This window comes from Rhinoraja longicauda, chromosome 20, assembly GCF_053455715.1.
Source record: "Rhinoraja longicauda isolate Sanriku21f chromosome 20, sRhiLon1.1, whole genome shotgun sequence".
Taxonomy (NCBI): domain Eukaryota; kingdom Metazoa; phylum Chordata; class Chondrichthyes; order Rajiformes; family Arhynchobatidae; genus Rhinoraja; species Rhinoraja longicauda.
The window spans coordinates 38,866,537-38,885,535 of record NC_135972.1 but is presented as its reverse complement, the minus strand read 5'-3'; the positions used below and the strand labels follow the sequence as shown (position 1 = coordinate 38,885,535).

The following is an 18,999-nucleotide window of genomic DNA, read 5'->3' as shown; positions in this document are numbered from 1 at the left end:
CAGGGTGGAGGAGCCTGTGGTCAGTAAGGCTCGGACTTGAGGGAATTCTGATTTCTATGCAAGTCCCTGAACCCGGTCTTGGAATCAGATGTGCAGGTGAACCCCATCCACTCAACCTTCGGGGGTCAAGGAAAGAGCGTTCACGTCGCGGCCCCGTTCCCACCAATCCTCCCACCACCACGTACGAGAAGCACAAGATGCACAAGATGCCGTTGGATGCTGATGCCAAGAAGTGTGTTCAGCTCCAGCTAAACAATCTCTAATCTTGTGATGTGGACTCGATAAGAAGAAGACTCAACCAAAGAAGCACTTTGCCACCTGCTTCTTGTTCACAGGGACTGAATTTTCATCCTCAATATTGATGGTCTCCCAGTATCCACCTCCCCATACATCCGGAATCTTGGTATCATCTTTGATCAAACCCTTTCCTTCCACAAACACATCAAACACATCACAAAGACAGCCTTCTTCCACCTCAAAAACATTGCCCGTCTCCGTCCATGCCTCTCCTCCACAGCTGCAGAAACCCTCATCCACGCCTTCATCACCTCCCGTCTGGACTACTGCAACAGCCTCCTCTATGGCGCACCCTCAAAAATCATCAGTAAACTTCAATACATTCAAAACTCCGCTGCCCGTCTGCTCACCCACACCCCGATCCGTGACCATATCACCCCCGTCCTTTACAAACTCCACTGGCTCCCCATCCCCCAGAGAATCCAGTACAAAATCCTCCTCATGACCTACAAAGCCCTCCATAACCTGGCCCCATCCTACCTGACCGACCTCCTCCACAGGCACACTCCCACCTGCACCCTCCGCTCTGCTACTGCCAATCTCCTATCCCCCCACATTCGGACCAAACTCAGATCCTGGGGGGACAGGGCTTTCTCCATCGCTGCTCCCACCCTATGGAACTCACTACCTCAAACCGTCAGAGACTCCTCCACACTCACCACATTCAAAACATCACTGAAGTCTCACCTGTTCAGTACTGCCTTCAACCACTGAAGGTCACCCCACCCTCTGTCTCCTTTCTCTGTTCGTTTACTTATTTATCTATTTATTCACTTCCCTATGTTCTCTAAATCCCTGTAAAGCGTCTTTGAGTATATGAAAAGCGCTATATAAATGTAATGTATTATTATTATTATTATTTTGCCAGAAATTAATGATATTCTCCAATGGCAACCAGTCTTCTTCTTGCGTGTGGCGTGTACAGCCTGACGTTGTAGGTCAAGGGTAGACATCCAGGCCAGGGCAGCATCAGTTGCTGGGTGGATGGCCTTGATGCCACCAGGGAAAAGCCTCTGTGAGCGGTCATTCACGAATGGCAACCAGTATAAGAACCAGATGCAGGGAGTGAGAGGCACCAGGGCTTTTTGACTGTAAATTGCAATAATGCATCGGCAATGGAGTCGTCTTCAGGACAGTTGAGGACACAATGTTTCTACTGCCCTCGTTGGAAAAACAAGGGCTGCCATAGATTCCTAAGAGAGTTACTGAGTTCTCCAGGCCAATATGCTCTTTCAGGTACAACCTCCACTGAAATGATATGTTATACCTCAGTTCTTCAGACTGAGCTTTGCTCTGATGCATTTTTACAGTAAATGATGCTTACAAAATCACTGTTTATTTTATGTTCCTTTTGCTTAAAATGTAAAAGGTCACTTTGGCTGTGTGTACCATGGAACACTCATTGCCCAAGATGGGAAACATGTACATTGTGCTGTGAAGTGCCTCAACAGTAAGTAAATAAGACATTTATAATAGCACTGTTTTAAAATTGTTTCCAAAGAAACATTCCAAGATGTTGCGCACGACATCTATAATCTCGAGTAAGCTACTCAATGTAAGAGGCATAGTATTCTACCTGTAATGTTAATACACCATATCTGCTTGCACAGGAATCACCTGCATAGAACAGGTAACCCAATTTCTCAAGGAAGGACTGATCATGAAAGATTTCAACCATGTTAATGTCCTGTCCCTGCTTGGAATCGGCCTTCCTAACCAAGGATCCCCACTTGTAGTACTGCCTTACATGAAGCACGGTGACCTACGGAACTTCATCAGAGAGGAAAGTCATGTAAGTAACTCGTATCCATGCAATATTTGTGGGGGTAGACACAAAATGCTGGAGCGACTCAGCGGGTCAGGCAGCATCTCGGGAGAGACGGAATGGGTGACGTTTCAGGTCGAGACCCTTCTTCAGACGAAAGGTCTCAACCCGAAACGTCACCTATTCCTTCTCTCCAGAGATGCTGCCTGACCCACTGAGTCACTCCAGCATTTTGTGTCTACCTTCAATTTAAACCCAAAGTCTGCAGTTTTTTTCCATGCAATATTTTTGGGGAATGCTTAGACAAGCTACTCACAATAAGTTTTATTTCAGATACAAATTGTTTTTGTATAGACACGTGTTATGTTCAGTTTAGAGATACAGCAGGGAAACAGGCCCTTCGACCCGCTGAGTCCGCACCCACCATTGATCACCCGTTCACACTAGTTCCTTGTGTGACTTATCCATCCACTCCCTACACAATAAGGAACATTTTGTAGAGGCCAATGAACCTATAAACCCACCGTCTGTGGGATCTGGAAGGAAGCAGGAGCACCCAAAGGAAATCTAAGCGGTCACAGGAAGAACGTGCAAACTCCACACATACAGCATTGAACCCAGGTCCCTGGTGCTGTGCGGCAGCAGTTCAACCAGCTGCACTAATTTGCTGGATGAATCATGTCACTCTTTTTCATTGAAATAAGGGAAAATTGTGTGCCTAGAGATAATACATTATAATCAACCAGTTCCTCCTCTTAGATTACCTCTGAGGTTATGTAGACAGAAGTTGCTCCCACGTTCCACTCAGTTCTACAAATTATGTTGAGAGTAGTGTGTAAGAAGGAACTGCAGATGCTGGTTTAAACCGAAGATGGACACTAAAAGCTGCAGTAACTCAGCGGGACAGGCAGCCTCTGGAGAGAAGGAATGGGTGATGTTTCGGGTTGAGACCCTTCTTCAGACTGGTTAGGGATAAAGGAAATGAGAGATATAGACGGTGATGGGGAGAGATAAAGAACAATGAATGAAAGATATGCAAAAACGTAACGTGATAAAGGAAACAGACCAATTTGCGTTTACCGGGAGGTCAGGTTGGTTCATGCTCAGCCCGCGTGAACCAACCTGATCTCCCGGTTGCTGGACACTTCAATTCTCCTTCCCATTCCCACACAGACCTTTCTGTCCTAGGTCTCCTCCATTGTCAGAGTGAGGCTAAACGCAATTTGGAGGAACAGCATCTCATAATTTGCTTGGGCAGCTTACAGCCCAGTGGTATGAATATTGATTTCTCCCACTTCAGGTAGCCCCGGCATTCCCTCTCCCTCTCTATCCCTCCCCCACCCAAGTCGCACCAGCTTCTCATTTTCACCCAACAAACAGCTTACAATGGCCTGTTTCCTTTATCATCGTTACTTTTTTGCAAATCTTTCATTCATTGTTCTTTATCTCTCCACATCACCATCTATATCTCTCGTTTCCCTTATCCCTAACCAGTCTGAAGAAGGGTCTCGACCGGAAACGTCACCCATTCCTTCTCTCCAGAGATGCTGCCTGTCCCGCTGAGTTACTCCAGCTTTTTGTGTCTATCTTATGTTGAAGGTAGTATTGGTTAAAGGAAGGGAGGTAGCCAGGTGAGAACAATGTCCTTAGTCTCTGAATATAAATCCCAATGATGACTCTGGATTCTTCCTAATACTTCTTGAAACTGCATGAAAACGTTATCTTAAATTTTGTTCACTTACATTCAAATCCAGTTTTAGATTATACGCTGATAACAGATGGAATTAACAGGTAGAATCTGATCTAAACTTGAGAGAACTACTAAGAGATCCAAACGACATCTTAAAACCATTAAATTGTAATGATATTCACCGTTGCAGGCCACTACATTTATGTCTTAAGACCTGTGATGAACATATGCAGAAATAGCGGTTTAAAAGCGTTTGAAATTTGTTACAGAATCCAACAGTAAAGGATCTTATTCGTTTTGGTCTTCACGTTGGAAAAGGAATGGAATATCTTGCAAGCAAAAAGTTCGTTCACCGAGATCTTGCCGCAAGAAACTGCATGTAAGGAACAGAAGTCACAATCTGGCTAGCGCGTTGCAAAGAAATTAGTTGGTTAAAACATGGCCTGCATTATTACAGTAATCAAGTAGTCAGTGAAGTCTGAAGAAGGGTCTCCACCCAAAACGTCAGCCATTTCTTCTCTCCAGAGATGCTGCCTGACCTGCTGAGTTACTCCAGCATTTTGTGTCCATCTTTGGTTTAAACCAGCATCTGCAGTTCCTTCCTACACACAAGATGTTTGGAACATTTGTTATACCTCCTCTGGCAGCTCGTTCTATACACCCACTACCCTTTGTGTGAAAAAGTTCCCCCTCAGATTCCTATTAAATCTTTTCCCCTTCACCTTGAACCTTAGTCCTCTGGCCCTCTATTCCCCTACTCTGGGCAAGAGACTCTGTGCATCTACCCGAACTATTCTTCTCATGATTTTATACACTTCAATAAGATCACCCCACATCCTTCTATGCTCCAAGGAATAGAGACCCAGTCTACTCAACCTCTCCCTATAGCTCACACCCTCTAGCCCTGGCAACTTCCTTGTAAATCTTCTCAGTACCCTTTCCAGCTTAACAATATCTTTTCTATAACATGGTGCCCAGAACTGAACACAATACTCTAAATGCGGCCTCATCAACGTAAAATACAACTGCAACATGACCTCCCAACGTTTATACTCAATACTCTGTCTGATGAAGGCCAATGTACCAAAAGACTTTTTGATCGCCTTATCTACCTGTGACTCCACTTTCAAGGAACCATACACCTGTACTCCTAGATCCCTCTGCTCTACAACACTCCCCAGAGTCCTACCATTTACTATGTAGGTCCTGCCTATGTTAGACTTCCCAAAATGCAACACCTCACATTATTCTGTATTAAATTCCATCAACCATTCCTCAGCCCACCTGGCCAATCGATCCAGATCCTGCTGCAATCGTTCACAACTTCACTATTTGCAAATTCACCCACTTTTGCATCATCAGCAAATTTGCTAATCTTGCCCTGTACGTTCTCATCCAAATCACTGATATAGATGACAAACAGTAATGGGCCCAGCACTGAACCCTGAGGCACACCACTAGTCACAGGCCTCCAGTCCGAAAAGCAACCTTCCACCATCACCCACGGCTTCCTTCCATGAAGCCAATTTTCTATCCATTCAGCTATCTCTCCTTGGATCCCATGCGATCACGTCTCTGAACATGGGCGACACAGCAGCCCAGCGGTAATGTTGCTGCCTAACAGCGCTTACATAACCTCCGGTGACCGTGTCGGTTTTCTCCGAGATCTTTGGTTTCTCCCCACACTCCAAAGACGTACAGGTTTGTAGGTTAATTGGCTTGGTATAAATGTAAATTGTCCCTCGTGGATGCAGGTTAGTGTTAGTGTGCGGGGATCGCTGGTCGGCGCGGATCCGGTGGGCCGAACTGGATCTGTAAACTAAACTAAACACAGACCACAAATTAATAACTTCTAAATGTTCCAAACCTTCCCGGGAAATAATTATGTTGAAAATTTACGAAGAATTCATCAAATAAATAATTCTGTATGTTAACAATACTGAGATGTATTCCCACATAAATCCAGCATACATCTCTGATATTTCACTCTAGGTTGGATGAAAACCATACTGTAAAAGTGGCTGATTTTGGGCTTGCAAGAGATATATATGAGAAGGAATATTACAGCATTAATAACAAAAGTGGCGCTAAATTGCCAGTGAAGTGGATGGCCCTGGAAAGTCTGCAGACCCAGAAATTCACAACCAAGTCTGATGTGGTAATGTATTATTTCACCACCCATGCATGGCAGCATTTCTCAAACCCAATGTAAAATAGGTAGACACAAAATACTGGAGTAACTCAGCGGGTCAGGCAGCATCTCGGGAGAGAAGGAATGGGGGACGTTTTGGGTCGAGACATTCATGGGTCTGAAGAAGGGTCTCGCCCAAAACGTCACCCATTCCTTCTCTCCCGAGATGCTGCCTGACCCCTTGAGTTACTCCAGCATTTTGTGTCTACGTTCGATTTCAATCAACACCTGCAGTTTTTTTCCTACGCACTGTAAAATATGTTCTTTCAATGGGTGCAGCATTACAGAGATGGAAGAGTAATTCAAATTAGCTTTTTTCCAGCTGATCAACAAAATTCATCACTTTCATTAATGCACAGTGTGACTGACGGGCACAATTGTTAAGTAGGTCAATGACCATACTGAGGGGATTTTGACTTTGAAAATGTCTTAGACCAAAATACTGTTAAATATGAACAAGGTTTGTTTTCTATTCAGATTATCAAATAATAATTCTAATGTTCTTGCATTTAGACTTTTTTTTTCTTTTCATTTCTATCTGGCTCCTAATGGCCTGACGATCAAATCGTTGATTGATCTTCCAGTGAGCGCTGTCCTTATGTAGCTTGCAACTTTGGGCTGGGGGTACATCTTGTCAGCCACAAACTCAGGAGAAACTGAGGACTTTGAAGCCAAAAGCCACTTTGATGATGTGTTGGCTCGATGGTGCCAGGGTCAAGTACTGTATGTCTCTTCGCAGGTGCAGAACATTCTGAAAGGAGCGAATGAGCAGCTTAAAGTCGTTTTACTAACGACAAGGGTAACGGGAGATATGAAGTCCTCCAAAGGGAATTTAGGATATTGAGCAGAAAGTTGAAAAGCAGGACCTCTCAAGAGTCAAGAGTATTTAGAGTCATGGTGTCATACAGCATGGAAACAGCCCCTGCGGCCCAAGTTCCCCACATTGACCAACATGTCCCATCAACGCTAGTCCCACCTGCCTGCGTTTGGCCCATATCGCTCTAAACCTGTTCTAACTATGTACCTGTCTAAACGTTGCGATAGTACCTGCCTCAACTACCTCCTCCGGCAGCTCGTTCCATACACCAACTACCCTTTGTGTGAAAAAGGTTACCCCTCAGGTAACTATTAAATCTTTCCCCCCTCACCTTAAACCTGTGTCTTCTGGTTCTCGATTCTCCTACTCTGGGCAACTACCTGATCTATTTCTCTCATGATTTTATACACCTCTATAAAATCACCCCTCATCCTCCTGCGCTCCACGGAATAGAATCCTAGCCTGTTCAACCTCTCCTATAGTTCAAGCCCTCGTGTCCTGGCAACATAAATATTCTTTGCATCCTTTCCAGCTTGACAACATCTTTCCTATAACATGGTGCCCAGAACTGAACACAATATTCTAAATGCGGCCTCACCAGTGCCTTATACAACTGCGACATGACCTCCCAACTTCTATACTCAATGCTCTGACCGATGTGCCAAAAACGTTTTTGATCATCCTATCTACCTGTGGTATTTGGACATGTTCATGGATAGGAAAGGTAGAGAGAGAAATGGGCCAAACGCAGGTAAATGAGCCAGCATCAATGGGCAGGAAATGGTTTTGGGTAGACTGATGGGACTGAAGGCTGATAAATCCCCAGGGCCTGATGGTCTGCATCCCAGAGTACTTAAGGAGGTGGCTCTAGAAATAGTGGAAGCATTGGAGATCATTTTTCAATGTTCTATAGATTCAGGATCAGTTCCTGTGGATTGGAGAATAGCAAATGTTATCCCACTTTTTAAGAAAGGAGGGAGAGAGAAAACGGGTAATTATAGACCAGTTAGTCTGACATCAGTGGTGGGGAAAATGCTGGAGTCAATTATAAAAGACGAAATTGCTGAGCATTTGGATAGCAGTAACGGGATCGTTCCGAGTCAGCATGGATTTACGAAGGGGAAATCATGCTTGACAAATCTACTGGAATTTTTTGAGGATGTAACTAGGAAAATTGACAAGGGAGAGTCAGTGGATGTGGTGTACCTCGACTTTCAGAAAGCCTTCGACAAGGTCCCACATAGGAGATTAGTGGGCAAAATTAGGGCACATGGTATTGGGGGTAGGGTACTGACATGGATAGAAAATTGGTTAACAGACAGAAAGCAAAGAGTGGGGATAAATGGGTCCCTTTCGGAATGGCAGGCAGTGACCAGTGGGGTACCGCAAGGTTCGGTGCTGGGACCCCAGCTATTTACGATATACATTAATGACTTAGACGAAGGGATTAAAAGTACCATTAGCAAATTTGCAGATGAATGGTGTCAAGTTAGGAGGAGGGGGAGTTCAACGAGATCTGGGTGTCCTAGTGCATCAGTCAATGAAAGGAAGCATGCAGGTTCAGCAGGCAGTGAAGAAAGCCAATGGAATGTTGGCCTTCGTAACAAGAGGAGTTGAGTATAGGAGCAAAGAGGTCCTTCTACAGTTGTACCGGGCCCTGGTGAGACCGCACCTGGAGTACTGTGTGCAGTTTTGGTCTCCAAATTTGAGGAAGGATATTCTTGCTATGGAGGGCGTGCAGCGTAGGTTCACTAGATTAATTCCCGGAATGGCGGGACTGTCGTATGTTGAAAGGCTGGAGCGATGGGGCTTGTATACACTGGAATTTAGAAGGATGAGGGGGGATCTTATTGAAACATATAAGATAATTAGGGGATTGGACACATTAGAGGCAGATAACATGTTCCCAATGTTGGGGGAGTCCAGAACAAGGGGCCACAGTTTGAGAATAAGGGGTAGGCCATTTAGAACGGAGATGAGGAAGAACTTTTTCAGTCAGAGGGTGGTGAAGGTGTGGAATTCTCTGCCTCAGAAGGCAGTAGAGGCCAGTTCGTTGGATGCTTTCAAGAGAGAGCTGGATAGAGCTCTTAAAGATAGCGGAGTGAGGGGGTATGGGGAGAAGGCAGGAACGGGGTACTGATTGATAGTGATCAGCCATGATCGCATTGAATGGCGGTGCTGGCTCGAAGGGCTGAATGGCCTACTCCTGCACCTATTGTCTATTGTCTATTGTCTCTTGGTTGCCATAGGCTGTGAGGCCTACTTCCATGCTCTATGACGCTCATGTTTTTTGTGTATCCTCTGCAATTTAATGATTTTTTTTCTAATCCATTCCATTTAAAACTGAGGTGAGGAAAAACCTTTTTCACCCAGAGAGTTGTGAATTTGCGGAATTCTCTGCCACAGAAGGCAGTGGAGGCCAATTCACTGGATGAATTTGAAAGAGAGTTAGATAGAGCTCTTGGGGCTAGCGGAATCAAGGGATTATGGGGAGAAGGCAGGCACGGGTTACTGATTGTGGATGATCAGCCATGATCACAATGAATGGTGGTGCTGGCTCGAAGGGCCAAATGGCCTCCTCCTGCATCTATTTTCTATGTTTCTATCCAAGGATGTTCTGTGTTTGTGGGAGCTGCTTCCTTGGCCAAGACAAAGGACCTTGGGCTAAAAGTGTCAGCATTTCCATGCATGCAAACTGCAAGCACACAGTGGCCCCCTAAACATGACCTCTGACATCAGATAGAAATAGTATATGCTAACCTATGCTGCATTAGGCCCACTTCCCTCTAAATCTCTGAAGAAGGGTCCCGACCCAAATCATAGCCTAGACAGATATGCTGCTTGACACACTGAGTTACTCCAGCACTTTGTGTTTCATTCATGATTCCAGCATCTGCAGTTCCTTGTCCTTCCTCTCAATCTTTCCTATCCATGTACCTGTCCAAATATCTTTTACGCATTATAATTGTGTACTCCTCCACCACCTCCTTTGGCAGTACATTCAATGTATCCATCACAATCTGTTTGAAAAAGCTGCTCCCCAGATTCCATTTAAATCTTTCCTTCTCACCTTAAACGTCTGCCTTCCAGTTTTAGAGTCCCCTTCCCTGGGAAAAAGGACTGTAAATAACCAACCACCTCTCTTGGTTTTATAAACCTCTAGAAGGTCACCCCTCAAACTACTTTGCCCGAGGGAAAATAATCTCATCCTTCAGAAGTTTAAAAACACGCCTCCAGATTCAGAGACAGATTCTTCCCAGCTGTTATCAGGCAAATGAACCATCCTTTCACGAACTAGAGAGTGGTCCTGACCTACCATCCACCTCATTGGAAACCCTCGGACTATCTTTAATCGGACTTTGCTGGACTTTATCTTGCACTAAACATTATTTGTTTTATCCTGTATCTGTCCACAGTGGTTTGGTTGTAATCATGATTGATGATCTTGATTGTAATGTATAATCTTTCCGCTGATTGGATAGCGTGCAACAACAAAGCTTTTCACTGTATCTCGGTACACATGACAGTAAACGGAACTAGACAAAGCCCTGCAGTCCAGGCAACATTCCTTTCAATCTTTCCTGCACCCTCTCTCACGTAATCACGTCCTTCCTATAGCATGGTGACCAGAACTGCACACATTACAGGTGCTCCTCAGCTCAGATGGGGTTCCGTTCAGAGAAACCCATCGCAAACCAAAAATATCGTAAGTCAAAATACATTTAATACACACGATCACGTGGCCGGAAGCGAGCTGCGGCTCACTACGGGTCACTGCTGTTTGCACCATCGCAAAGTCGAAATATCACAAGTCGAAGCATCGTAAGCCCAGGGAGCACCTGTACTCCAAATGCAGCTGAATGAATTGACTGTACAACTGTAACATGGCATCTCATCTCCGACACTCAATGTCCCTCTGACCAAAATGCCTCCGTTATCTCAACTCACTCACCTGCTTTGCAAGTCTTCCCAGTCCTCGCAAGATTTCAAACCTCCCTTTGATTTCTGAAGAAGGGTCTCGACTCGAAACGTCAACCACTCCTTCTCTCCAGAGATGCTGCCTGACCCGCTGAGTTACTCCAGCATTTAGTGTCTACCTCCCTTTGATTTTGAGTGTTCCGCTCCCCAGCAATCTCTGCACTATTCACCATGGCAGGGGTTTGTGCAAAACTCTTGTGGATTGTACATTGTCTGAATCTTGTGCAGTGGGCCAAGCCAAGAGTTACCATAGATCTAATGTGGTCAGTGCACATTGGTTTAGGTATTTTCATTTAAACTGACAATCCCTCATCACCCCTGGGTTTATTGACCTGGGGCATCTTGGACAAGTCGAGCCAAAAGGCCTGTTTCCGTGCTTTATGATGCTATGCACTACATTGCCTCTCAAATTGGTTTTGCTTCAGATTGCAAATTCCCATTCTTATTTTCAAATCCATCTATGGACTCCCTCCCTCCCTCCTCTCTTTGGTTGTACCATCTGGCTGTGAACCCTTGGGTACGTATCCTTGTGGTCCTTCTTTTACAGCCTCTTAAACCTCCCTGGGTTTGCTTGGTCCATCCCTGGGTTTGCTTGGTCCATCCCTGGGTTTGCTTGGTCCATTCCAGGGTTTGCTTGGTTCATCCCTGGGTTTGCTTGGTCCATCCCTGGGTTTGCTAGATCCATCCCAGGGTTTGCTTGGTCCATCCCTGGGTTTGCTTGGTCCATCCCTGGGTTTGCTTGGTCCATCCCTGGGTTTGCTTGGTTCATCCCTGGGTTTGCTTGATCCATAGTCATAGAGTCATAGTCCTACAGCACAGAAAGAGCCCCTTCGGACCATCGTGTCCGCGCCGCCCGTTACCAAACACAGTCTAATTTTAATCCCATTTTCCCGCATTTGGACCGTAGCCCTGAATGTTGTAGCATTTCAAGTGCCCATCCAAATGCCTCTTAAACGTTGTGAGTGTTCCCGCCTCCACCACCACCCCAGGCAGTGAGTTCCAGACTCCAACCACCCTCTGGGTGAAAAAGTTCTTTCTCACATCCCCCCGAAACATCCCTCCCCTTACCCTGTATCTATGTCCCCTCGTTGTTGAACCTCCCACCAGTGGAAGAAGTTCCCCGCCATCTACCTTATCTATGCCCCTCATGATCTTGTTCACCTCGATCATGTCCCCTCTCAGCCTTCTCTGCTCCAGGGAAAACAACCCCAGACTGCCCAGTCTCTCCTCATAGCCGAGGCCCTTCATCCCTGGCAGCATCCTGGTGAATCTCCTCTGCACCCTCTCCAAAGCTATCACATCCTTTCTATAATGTGGTGACCAGAACTGTACACAATACTCCAGCTGCGGGTTTGGATCCATCCATCCATCCCTGGGTTTGCTTGATCCATCCCTGGGTTTGCTTGGTCCATCACCGGCGACTGTACTTTCAACTGTCTGTGTCGCTGGGTTTATTACACATTACCTCATTGCCCACCCATGTCTCTGCATCGTCAAAATGTACAGCTCAGTTTCTGGTCATCCTTAGTGGCTTGGTATCAAATTTCCTTCAGGAATGAAATCCCGATAATGAAGAACTCGTCTTGCAAACTTTGCACTTTTAAAAAATCTGCACTTTGTGACCATAACGCTGTAACACTATATGCTACATTCCAATCTTGTTTCTCTTTGTACACCCTGTTGTATTTGTGTATGGCATAATCTAGAGCAGGGGTCCCCAACCTTTTTTGTCCCGTTTACTCCTGGCAACTTTTTTAAAGTAAATTTACCCCCACCCTGTTCAGTAATTTGAGTTATAGACAATAGACAGTAGACAATAGGTGCAGGAGGAGGCCATTCGGCCCTTTGAGCCAGCACCGCCATTCAATGTGATCATGGCTGATCATTCTCAATCAGTACCCCGTTCCTGCCTTCTCCCCATACCCCCTGACTCCGCTATCCTTAAGAGCTCTATCTAGCTCTCTCTTGAATGCATTCAGAGAATTGGCCTTCTACCCACTTCTACCATAATAAAGCAACCGACAAAGAGGAAATGTTAAAATACTGTTTTTAACATTATTATTTTAAGTTCAAATAACAATAATGGTCGGCGGAATCTAGTCCCTGGGGGTAAATGTTGGGAACCCTCGACCTCAAGCATGATTTGTCTGGATAACATGCAAAACGAGCTGTTCACTGTATCTCAGTACATGTGGCATTAATAAACCATCAACAATAATGCACCAGTCATCATCTGGGAAGTTTTACTACAATGGAGACACTACATTAATGCAATTTCAAAGTTCCAGCAACTGCAGTCTAGCTTTGAGACTAAATAAATGCAAATTGTCGATTGATAGCCATGCTGGGAACATGATGAAAAGTCCATTGACAAGAAATTCATTCCCAGTCATGGCAGCACATTAACATTTACTGCGAGCACACCATTATCAGCCACTCAATGCTGCTGACCAGAGCTGACTTTCCAGATACCGATGCTAGCGTCCTTTAGAACATTGGGCTGCAGCTGTGTTTTTCAAAAGAATAAGTATTGCGTCGTCATTCTTGTTCTGCTGAGCAATTAAGTTTTGAGAAAAGGTGACCTATCTTTTCCTCCAACAGTGGTCGTTTGGAGTTCTGCTGTGGGAGCTGATGACGCGAGGAGCACCACCTTACCCTGATGTTGATTCATTTGATGTCACGGTTTACCTGTTACAGGGGAGGAGGTTACTGCAGCCGGAATACTGTCCTGATTCACTGTAAGTACAGTATTCCGCCTTGTGCAATAATGCGTGTCAGTGCTGAAAAATATATTCTGCACACTCTACCCTCCCCTTTCCTCTACCTATTATACTTAAGTTTGACTTGGTTGTATTCATGTACAGTAATATCTGATTTAATTCGATAACACGCAAAGCAAATCTTTTCACTGTACCTCGGTACACATGACAATAATAAACGTCACCCTAACCTGAAAGGAGATACCTCATATTTTGCATTCAGAAACTTTTTGTCAATTGTACCTGTTCACTTTTGTTCGCTTATTGAATGTTCTTTTCCATTGCAGATATGCAGTAATGCTACAATGTTGGCACCCAAAACATGAAATCCGTCCAACCTTCTCTGAAATTGTTTCAAAACTGTCGTCGATTATTTCCACCTTTACTGGAGATCACTACATACAGTTAAATACAACCTATGTAAACATAAACTGCGGAGTGCCCTATCCACCTGTACATTCATCTCAAGATCATGTGGACAGAGATGCTCAGGACAAGTTTCTGTAAAGGATATTTTATCAGCAGACAAAATGCAGGACATGTTTTCCAGCCTTTGCAAAGGAGAAGCCCTGTATGAAATGTGCTGCTGGCTCAACAGTCTCACTCGTGCCGAACCTTTGACAACGACAGGACTGGGATAAATCGCAATTAAACATCGTAAAACGGTCTATCATCATTGAGAAATAATGATGTATGTTCTCATCCCCCTCTTCCATGGAATGGAACAAGAGTTCTTCTCGTACCTCGCTTCGTTCGCAAGCTTTGCCGGCCCCAACATGATCTTGCCAAGTCTTCCCCCTCTTCTCCCGTTTATACCTTTCCATTGCACCACTCATTTTGTGACTCCCTGGTCCACTCTTCCAATCCCCACTTCCGCTCGCCATCCCACGGCTCCTGGAGCAGATGCGATGACTGCCCTATTCACCTCTTACCCTTCCACCATCCAGGGAACCAAACTACCATCCTGGATGAAGCAGCGACTCACTCGGACTCTTTCCAGTCCAGTCCACTGTATCAACTGTTCAGAATGTAGTGCCCTGTGCATTGGTGAAACCAGAAGCAGAATGGCAGATTGGAGAGCAGAGCAAAGGCAGTCACTCTGCATGTCACCTTTTAATTCTCAATCCCACTACCGTTCCCATCTGCTCTCTGCAGCCTCCTCCACTGCCACACCAGGACCAACGTAAGCTAGTACAACATCTTATCATCCATCTGGGCACTTTACAGTCTTCTGGAATAAACAAAACATTCTCCAAATTGAGGTAAATTGCTCACATCAGTTCTCATTATCTTGTTTTGTGCCCTTTTCTCACCCCATTTCTTTTAAGTGCCGTACTAATGGTTGGTACTTGTGCTCCTTCTCACTGACCTGCCTTAACGTATCTCGAAATGGTCTTTAGTCTTATACCTTACCCTTTACCTTGCCTCAGCTTTGAAAACTGTAACCCCTCCACTGATGCCAGAACTGATGCAGGATCTTGACCCGAAACATCGATGATCCCTTTGCTTCCGCAGATGCTGCTGCACCCACTGAGTTCTTCCAGCGGTACATTTGTGCTCCAGATGCCAAGACCTTGTGCTTCCAAACCTCTGCTCCAGCCCCAGGTCTGAGTGAGGAAGGGTCGACAAAAAGTTCACAAGTTTCTCTTCCAATAGATGCTGGTCGACTGACTGAGTTCCTACGGCATTTATGTTTCAGTTTGTCATTGGAAAAACCTGTTCATAGCTTCTGCTGTAAAAAAAAATGCTTCTGTTTACAGCAGGAGAAAGAAAGTCATGATAAATTTAAAGAAAAATTCCATCCTGAAAAATTAATGGAGATTTCTATTTTTTTAATAATAATAGGTTTATTTTTAATTAATTAACCATTCAATAGCAACATTAAAACTGGACCATTTTATTATTGCACATAAAACCTTTAATGAATTAATGGTTTTTTCCTTAATTTCTTACATAATCTGTGTACCTGTGTCAATGAAATACACTTGATCTTTCAGAATCACTGATGTTGTAATTTTTTTTAATTGAATCCAGTGAAAATAAGATGTTGAAATAATCACTGTGATAGATGCAATAGCTGTTATGCAATTTACTGTGTCTGGTAATAAATTATTAAAAACACAACTGTTGCCTTCAATGTGAAAGTAGGCATAAACAATGAACAAAGTCATAGATTGAAGGTAGACACAAGATGCTGGAGTAACTCAGCGGGACAGGCAGCATCTCTGGAGAGAAGGAATGGGTGACGTTTTGGGTCGAGACCCTTCTTCAGCTGCCTGCCCTGCTGAGTTACTCCAGCATTTTGTGTCTATCTTCGGTTTGAACCAGCATCAGCGGATCCTTCCTACTCTTAAGGGTGCTTGTATTTCAATTGCTAATCTTTTTTGGAAACTCTGTGTATTTCACTTTGGAGGCTGTGAGTCGACATTTACAACCACCATAAGATTCTGTGCTTCGATAGTACCGTAAAGGAAATACATACCCCCTGCCCTCACCTACCCGCACCAGATTGTCCCAGTGTGGCATCGAAACACTGGACTGTTGTGATGGTGAAAGTCCTGACCTTTGTGTTCCCACACATTGACCACATCTTGACAAATTTCATCATTTCTGTCCACCTTTAGAAACAGACCAGATACAGATAATGTCCCCCCTTAAAAGGAAGATGGCTGATGACTCTAACGGGAGTTAGGCGTCATCGTGCTGCTTGGTGAGTACGCTGTGCCGGCATAGCCCCATAGTTATAAGTATAACAGTGGGACCTCTGTCACAGACCTGGCTTCATGGTGTGGCTGCGCACCACCCGAGACCTGGCCTCAATCTTGACCTCTGGTGCTGTCTGTACGGAGTTTGCAGTTTCCTCTGTGACCACGTGGGTTTCTCCCAGGTGCTCCGGTTTCCTCCCACATCCCAAAGATGTGTGGGTGCGTAGGTTAATTACCCTCGTTAAATTGCCCGCAGTGTGTAGGGAATGGATGTGAAAGAGGGATAGCATCCAACTAGTGTGAACGGGTGATCGGGTGGTTGGGTGGGTTTGGTTGGCTGACAGGCCTGTTTCCATGCTGTTCATGATACTAAACACAACACAGTCCTGTGTAGTGGAAAGCCAAGGAAGCACTTATACAGAAATGAAGCTCCTGTGGGAAGAAATGACCAGAGGCATCAAAACCCAGAACAATAACCCAAGGATCTGCTCTCACTGCTGCATGAAATGAGAGGGGCGGTCACGGTGGCGCAGCGGTAGAGTTGCTGCCTTACAGCGAATGCAGCGCCAGAGACCCGGGTTCGATCCCGACTATGGGTGCTGTCTGTACGGAGTTTGTACGTTCTCCCCGTGACCTGTGTGGGTTTTCTCTGAGATCATCGGTTTTCTCCCACACTCCAAAGGCTTATAGGTATGTAGGTTAATTGGCTTGGTGAATGTAAAAATTGTCCCTAGTGGGTGTAGGATGGTGTTGGTGTGCGGGGATTGCTGGTTGGCGCGGGCCCGGTGGGCCAAAGGGCCTATTTCCGCGCTGTATCTCTACACTAAACTAAACTAAACTAAATATAATGATATTGGATGCCTCTGCAAACTGAATGGAAACAAAAATAAATTATATTTGGAAGCACGTACACTTCCACATGCCTACCCCTACTGCTTGCATCCATGTAGAGCTATTGACATGCCAGACCCACACACTCCAACACAGTGACCTCCACACGTCCTTGTCTCTTGCAGCAGGAGCTCTACTCAGTTGAAGGTTGCTGGAGCACACTGGTGGGTGAGAGTAGGTGGAAGAGGGTGCTGGCAGTCATAGCTGAGTGCTTCATGGAGCCCCTGGTCAGCATTGGAGTGATCAGTGGGAATAACAATATACTCATTGTCAATCTTTCTTAGTCCCGACCATTCACTTCCTCAATAACTTCTGAGTTACAAATTCCAAAAGCTTCAAATAAATGTCCTTTTGCATGCCCCTTCATTACAATATCTAGTCCAGACTCCGGCAGATGAGCTAACATACTCCAAGAGGAAAGACAACGACACTGCTCAATGGAACCTGACACTTCGGTCCTCGCACTTTGCCGCCAGTAAGGTGTGGTTTAGAGGTGGGATCTGGACTTGGCGGGTCATGGCCTGTGTAACCTATAACCGATCTTGCGGAAAGGCTATCTGTTATGCCAACATACTGTGGCAAGGCCAATAGGGAAGCACAGTGGCGTAACTGGGGGAACTGTATGCTCACAGTGCTGGAAACACAGGTTTGATCCTGATCTCGGGTGCTGTCTGTGTGGAGTTTGCATGTTCTCCCTATGACTGTGTGGGTTTCCTCTGGGCATTCTGCTTTCCTCCCACATCCTAAAATCATCTGAAACGGCAAGGCTTGTGGGGTGCTCCCGGTCAGCAGTGGTGAGTACCGACTGACAGTGGTCCGAGGAGGGACAAACCACAAACCGGCAACAGGGTGTTGGGCGCCCAAGGCTCATCGATGCATGAGGGCAACGAAGGCTATCCCGTCTGGTCCAAACCGACAGAAGGTCGACTGTGGCACAAGTCACAGAAAGTTTTAATGGAGGTCACGGGGGGAATGTGTCACAATACACAGTGCATTGCACCCTGCTGCGTATGGGGCTGCACACAGAGGACCAACAGCATATTAGGCAGGTGGTCATAATGTTTTGGCTCAGCAGGTCATGATGTTTTGGCTCATGGATACGCAGTGGATGGAGGGGTATGGATCACGCAGGCAGATGGGAATAGTCCAGCATGGCATCATGTTTGGCAAGGGCATCGTGTGCCAAAGGGCCTGTTCCTGTGCTGTAGTGGGCTGGTGCTATGGAACCTGCAGGCTCTGCCAAGTGTGTGTCTACACTTGTCCACCCGATGATGAATCATCATGTAATGGTGGAGGTCACCGCTCAGTTACAGCAAAGGCAGGCACAGACCAACAAATGGAAGCTCAGACATCTGCCAGACCAGTTCACACTAACACTGGTCCATTGTAGACAGGGACTTCAGTGATCTCCAGGCAATGTCTCCTCTGGCTGGTACGTAGCTGGGAAGGGCTGTACCTTCATGATGGTGAAATAATAATGCTTGGGCCAATTAACAAAGCTTGGGCCAGATAACAAAGCCTGTTGCAAGAGGCTTACTGGTGGGTCCAGAGATGAGAATCTTATCTCAGATATATCATTACCACTCTCTACCAAATGTATGGTAATCCTGCTGCTAAGAATATAATTGCATTTTCTGTACTGGAGTCAAGAAACAACGATGCAGAGTTGTAGTCTCCTGTTGTAGTCACAGTTGTAGTCTCCTGTTGTAGTCACAGGTGTAGTCTCCATCACTTAGTTTGCAGAAACTGAAATACAATACTCTGCCTCCAGGAGAATGTGACGTATACACTTTTTGCATTCATGACTTAAACGTAGGGTCTCGACCTGAAACGTCACCCATTCCTTCTGTACAGAGATGCTGCCTGTCCCGCTGAGTTACTCCAGCATTTTGTGTCCATCTTCAAT

General features: G+C 45.4%; 1 protein-coding gene across 4 annotated transcripts in view; it reads left to right on the top strand.

Annotated features, from left to right (window-relative positions):
* The window catches only part of met (MET proto-oncogene, receptor tyrosine kinase), a 172,494-nt gene extending 156,901 nt beyond the window's left edge, over window positions 1–15,593 (top strand). For all 4 annotated transcript variants that reach the window (XM_078417439.1, XM_078417441.1, XM_078417440.1 and 1 more), the window contains 6 exons: window positions 1,667–1,747; window positions 1,908–2,089; window positions 4,022–4,131; window positions 5,745–5,910; window positions 13,340–13,476; window positions 13,785–15,593. In XM_078417439.1, the coding sequence (XP_078273565.1) occupies window positions 1,667–1,747; window positions 1,908–2,089; window positions 4,022–4,131; window positions 5,745–5,910; window positions 13,340–13,476; window positions 13,785–14,004 (896 nt within the window). In that variant the 3' untranslated portion in view covers window positions 14,005–15,593. The remainder of the gene's footprint in view (window positions 1–1,666; window positions 1,748–1,907; window positions 2,090–4,021; window positions 4,132–5,744; window positions 5,911–13,339; window positions 13,477–13,784) is intronic.
* Window positions 15,594–18,999: the final 3,406 nt, after the last annotated feature.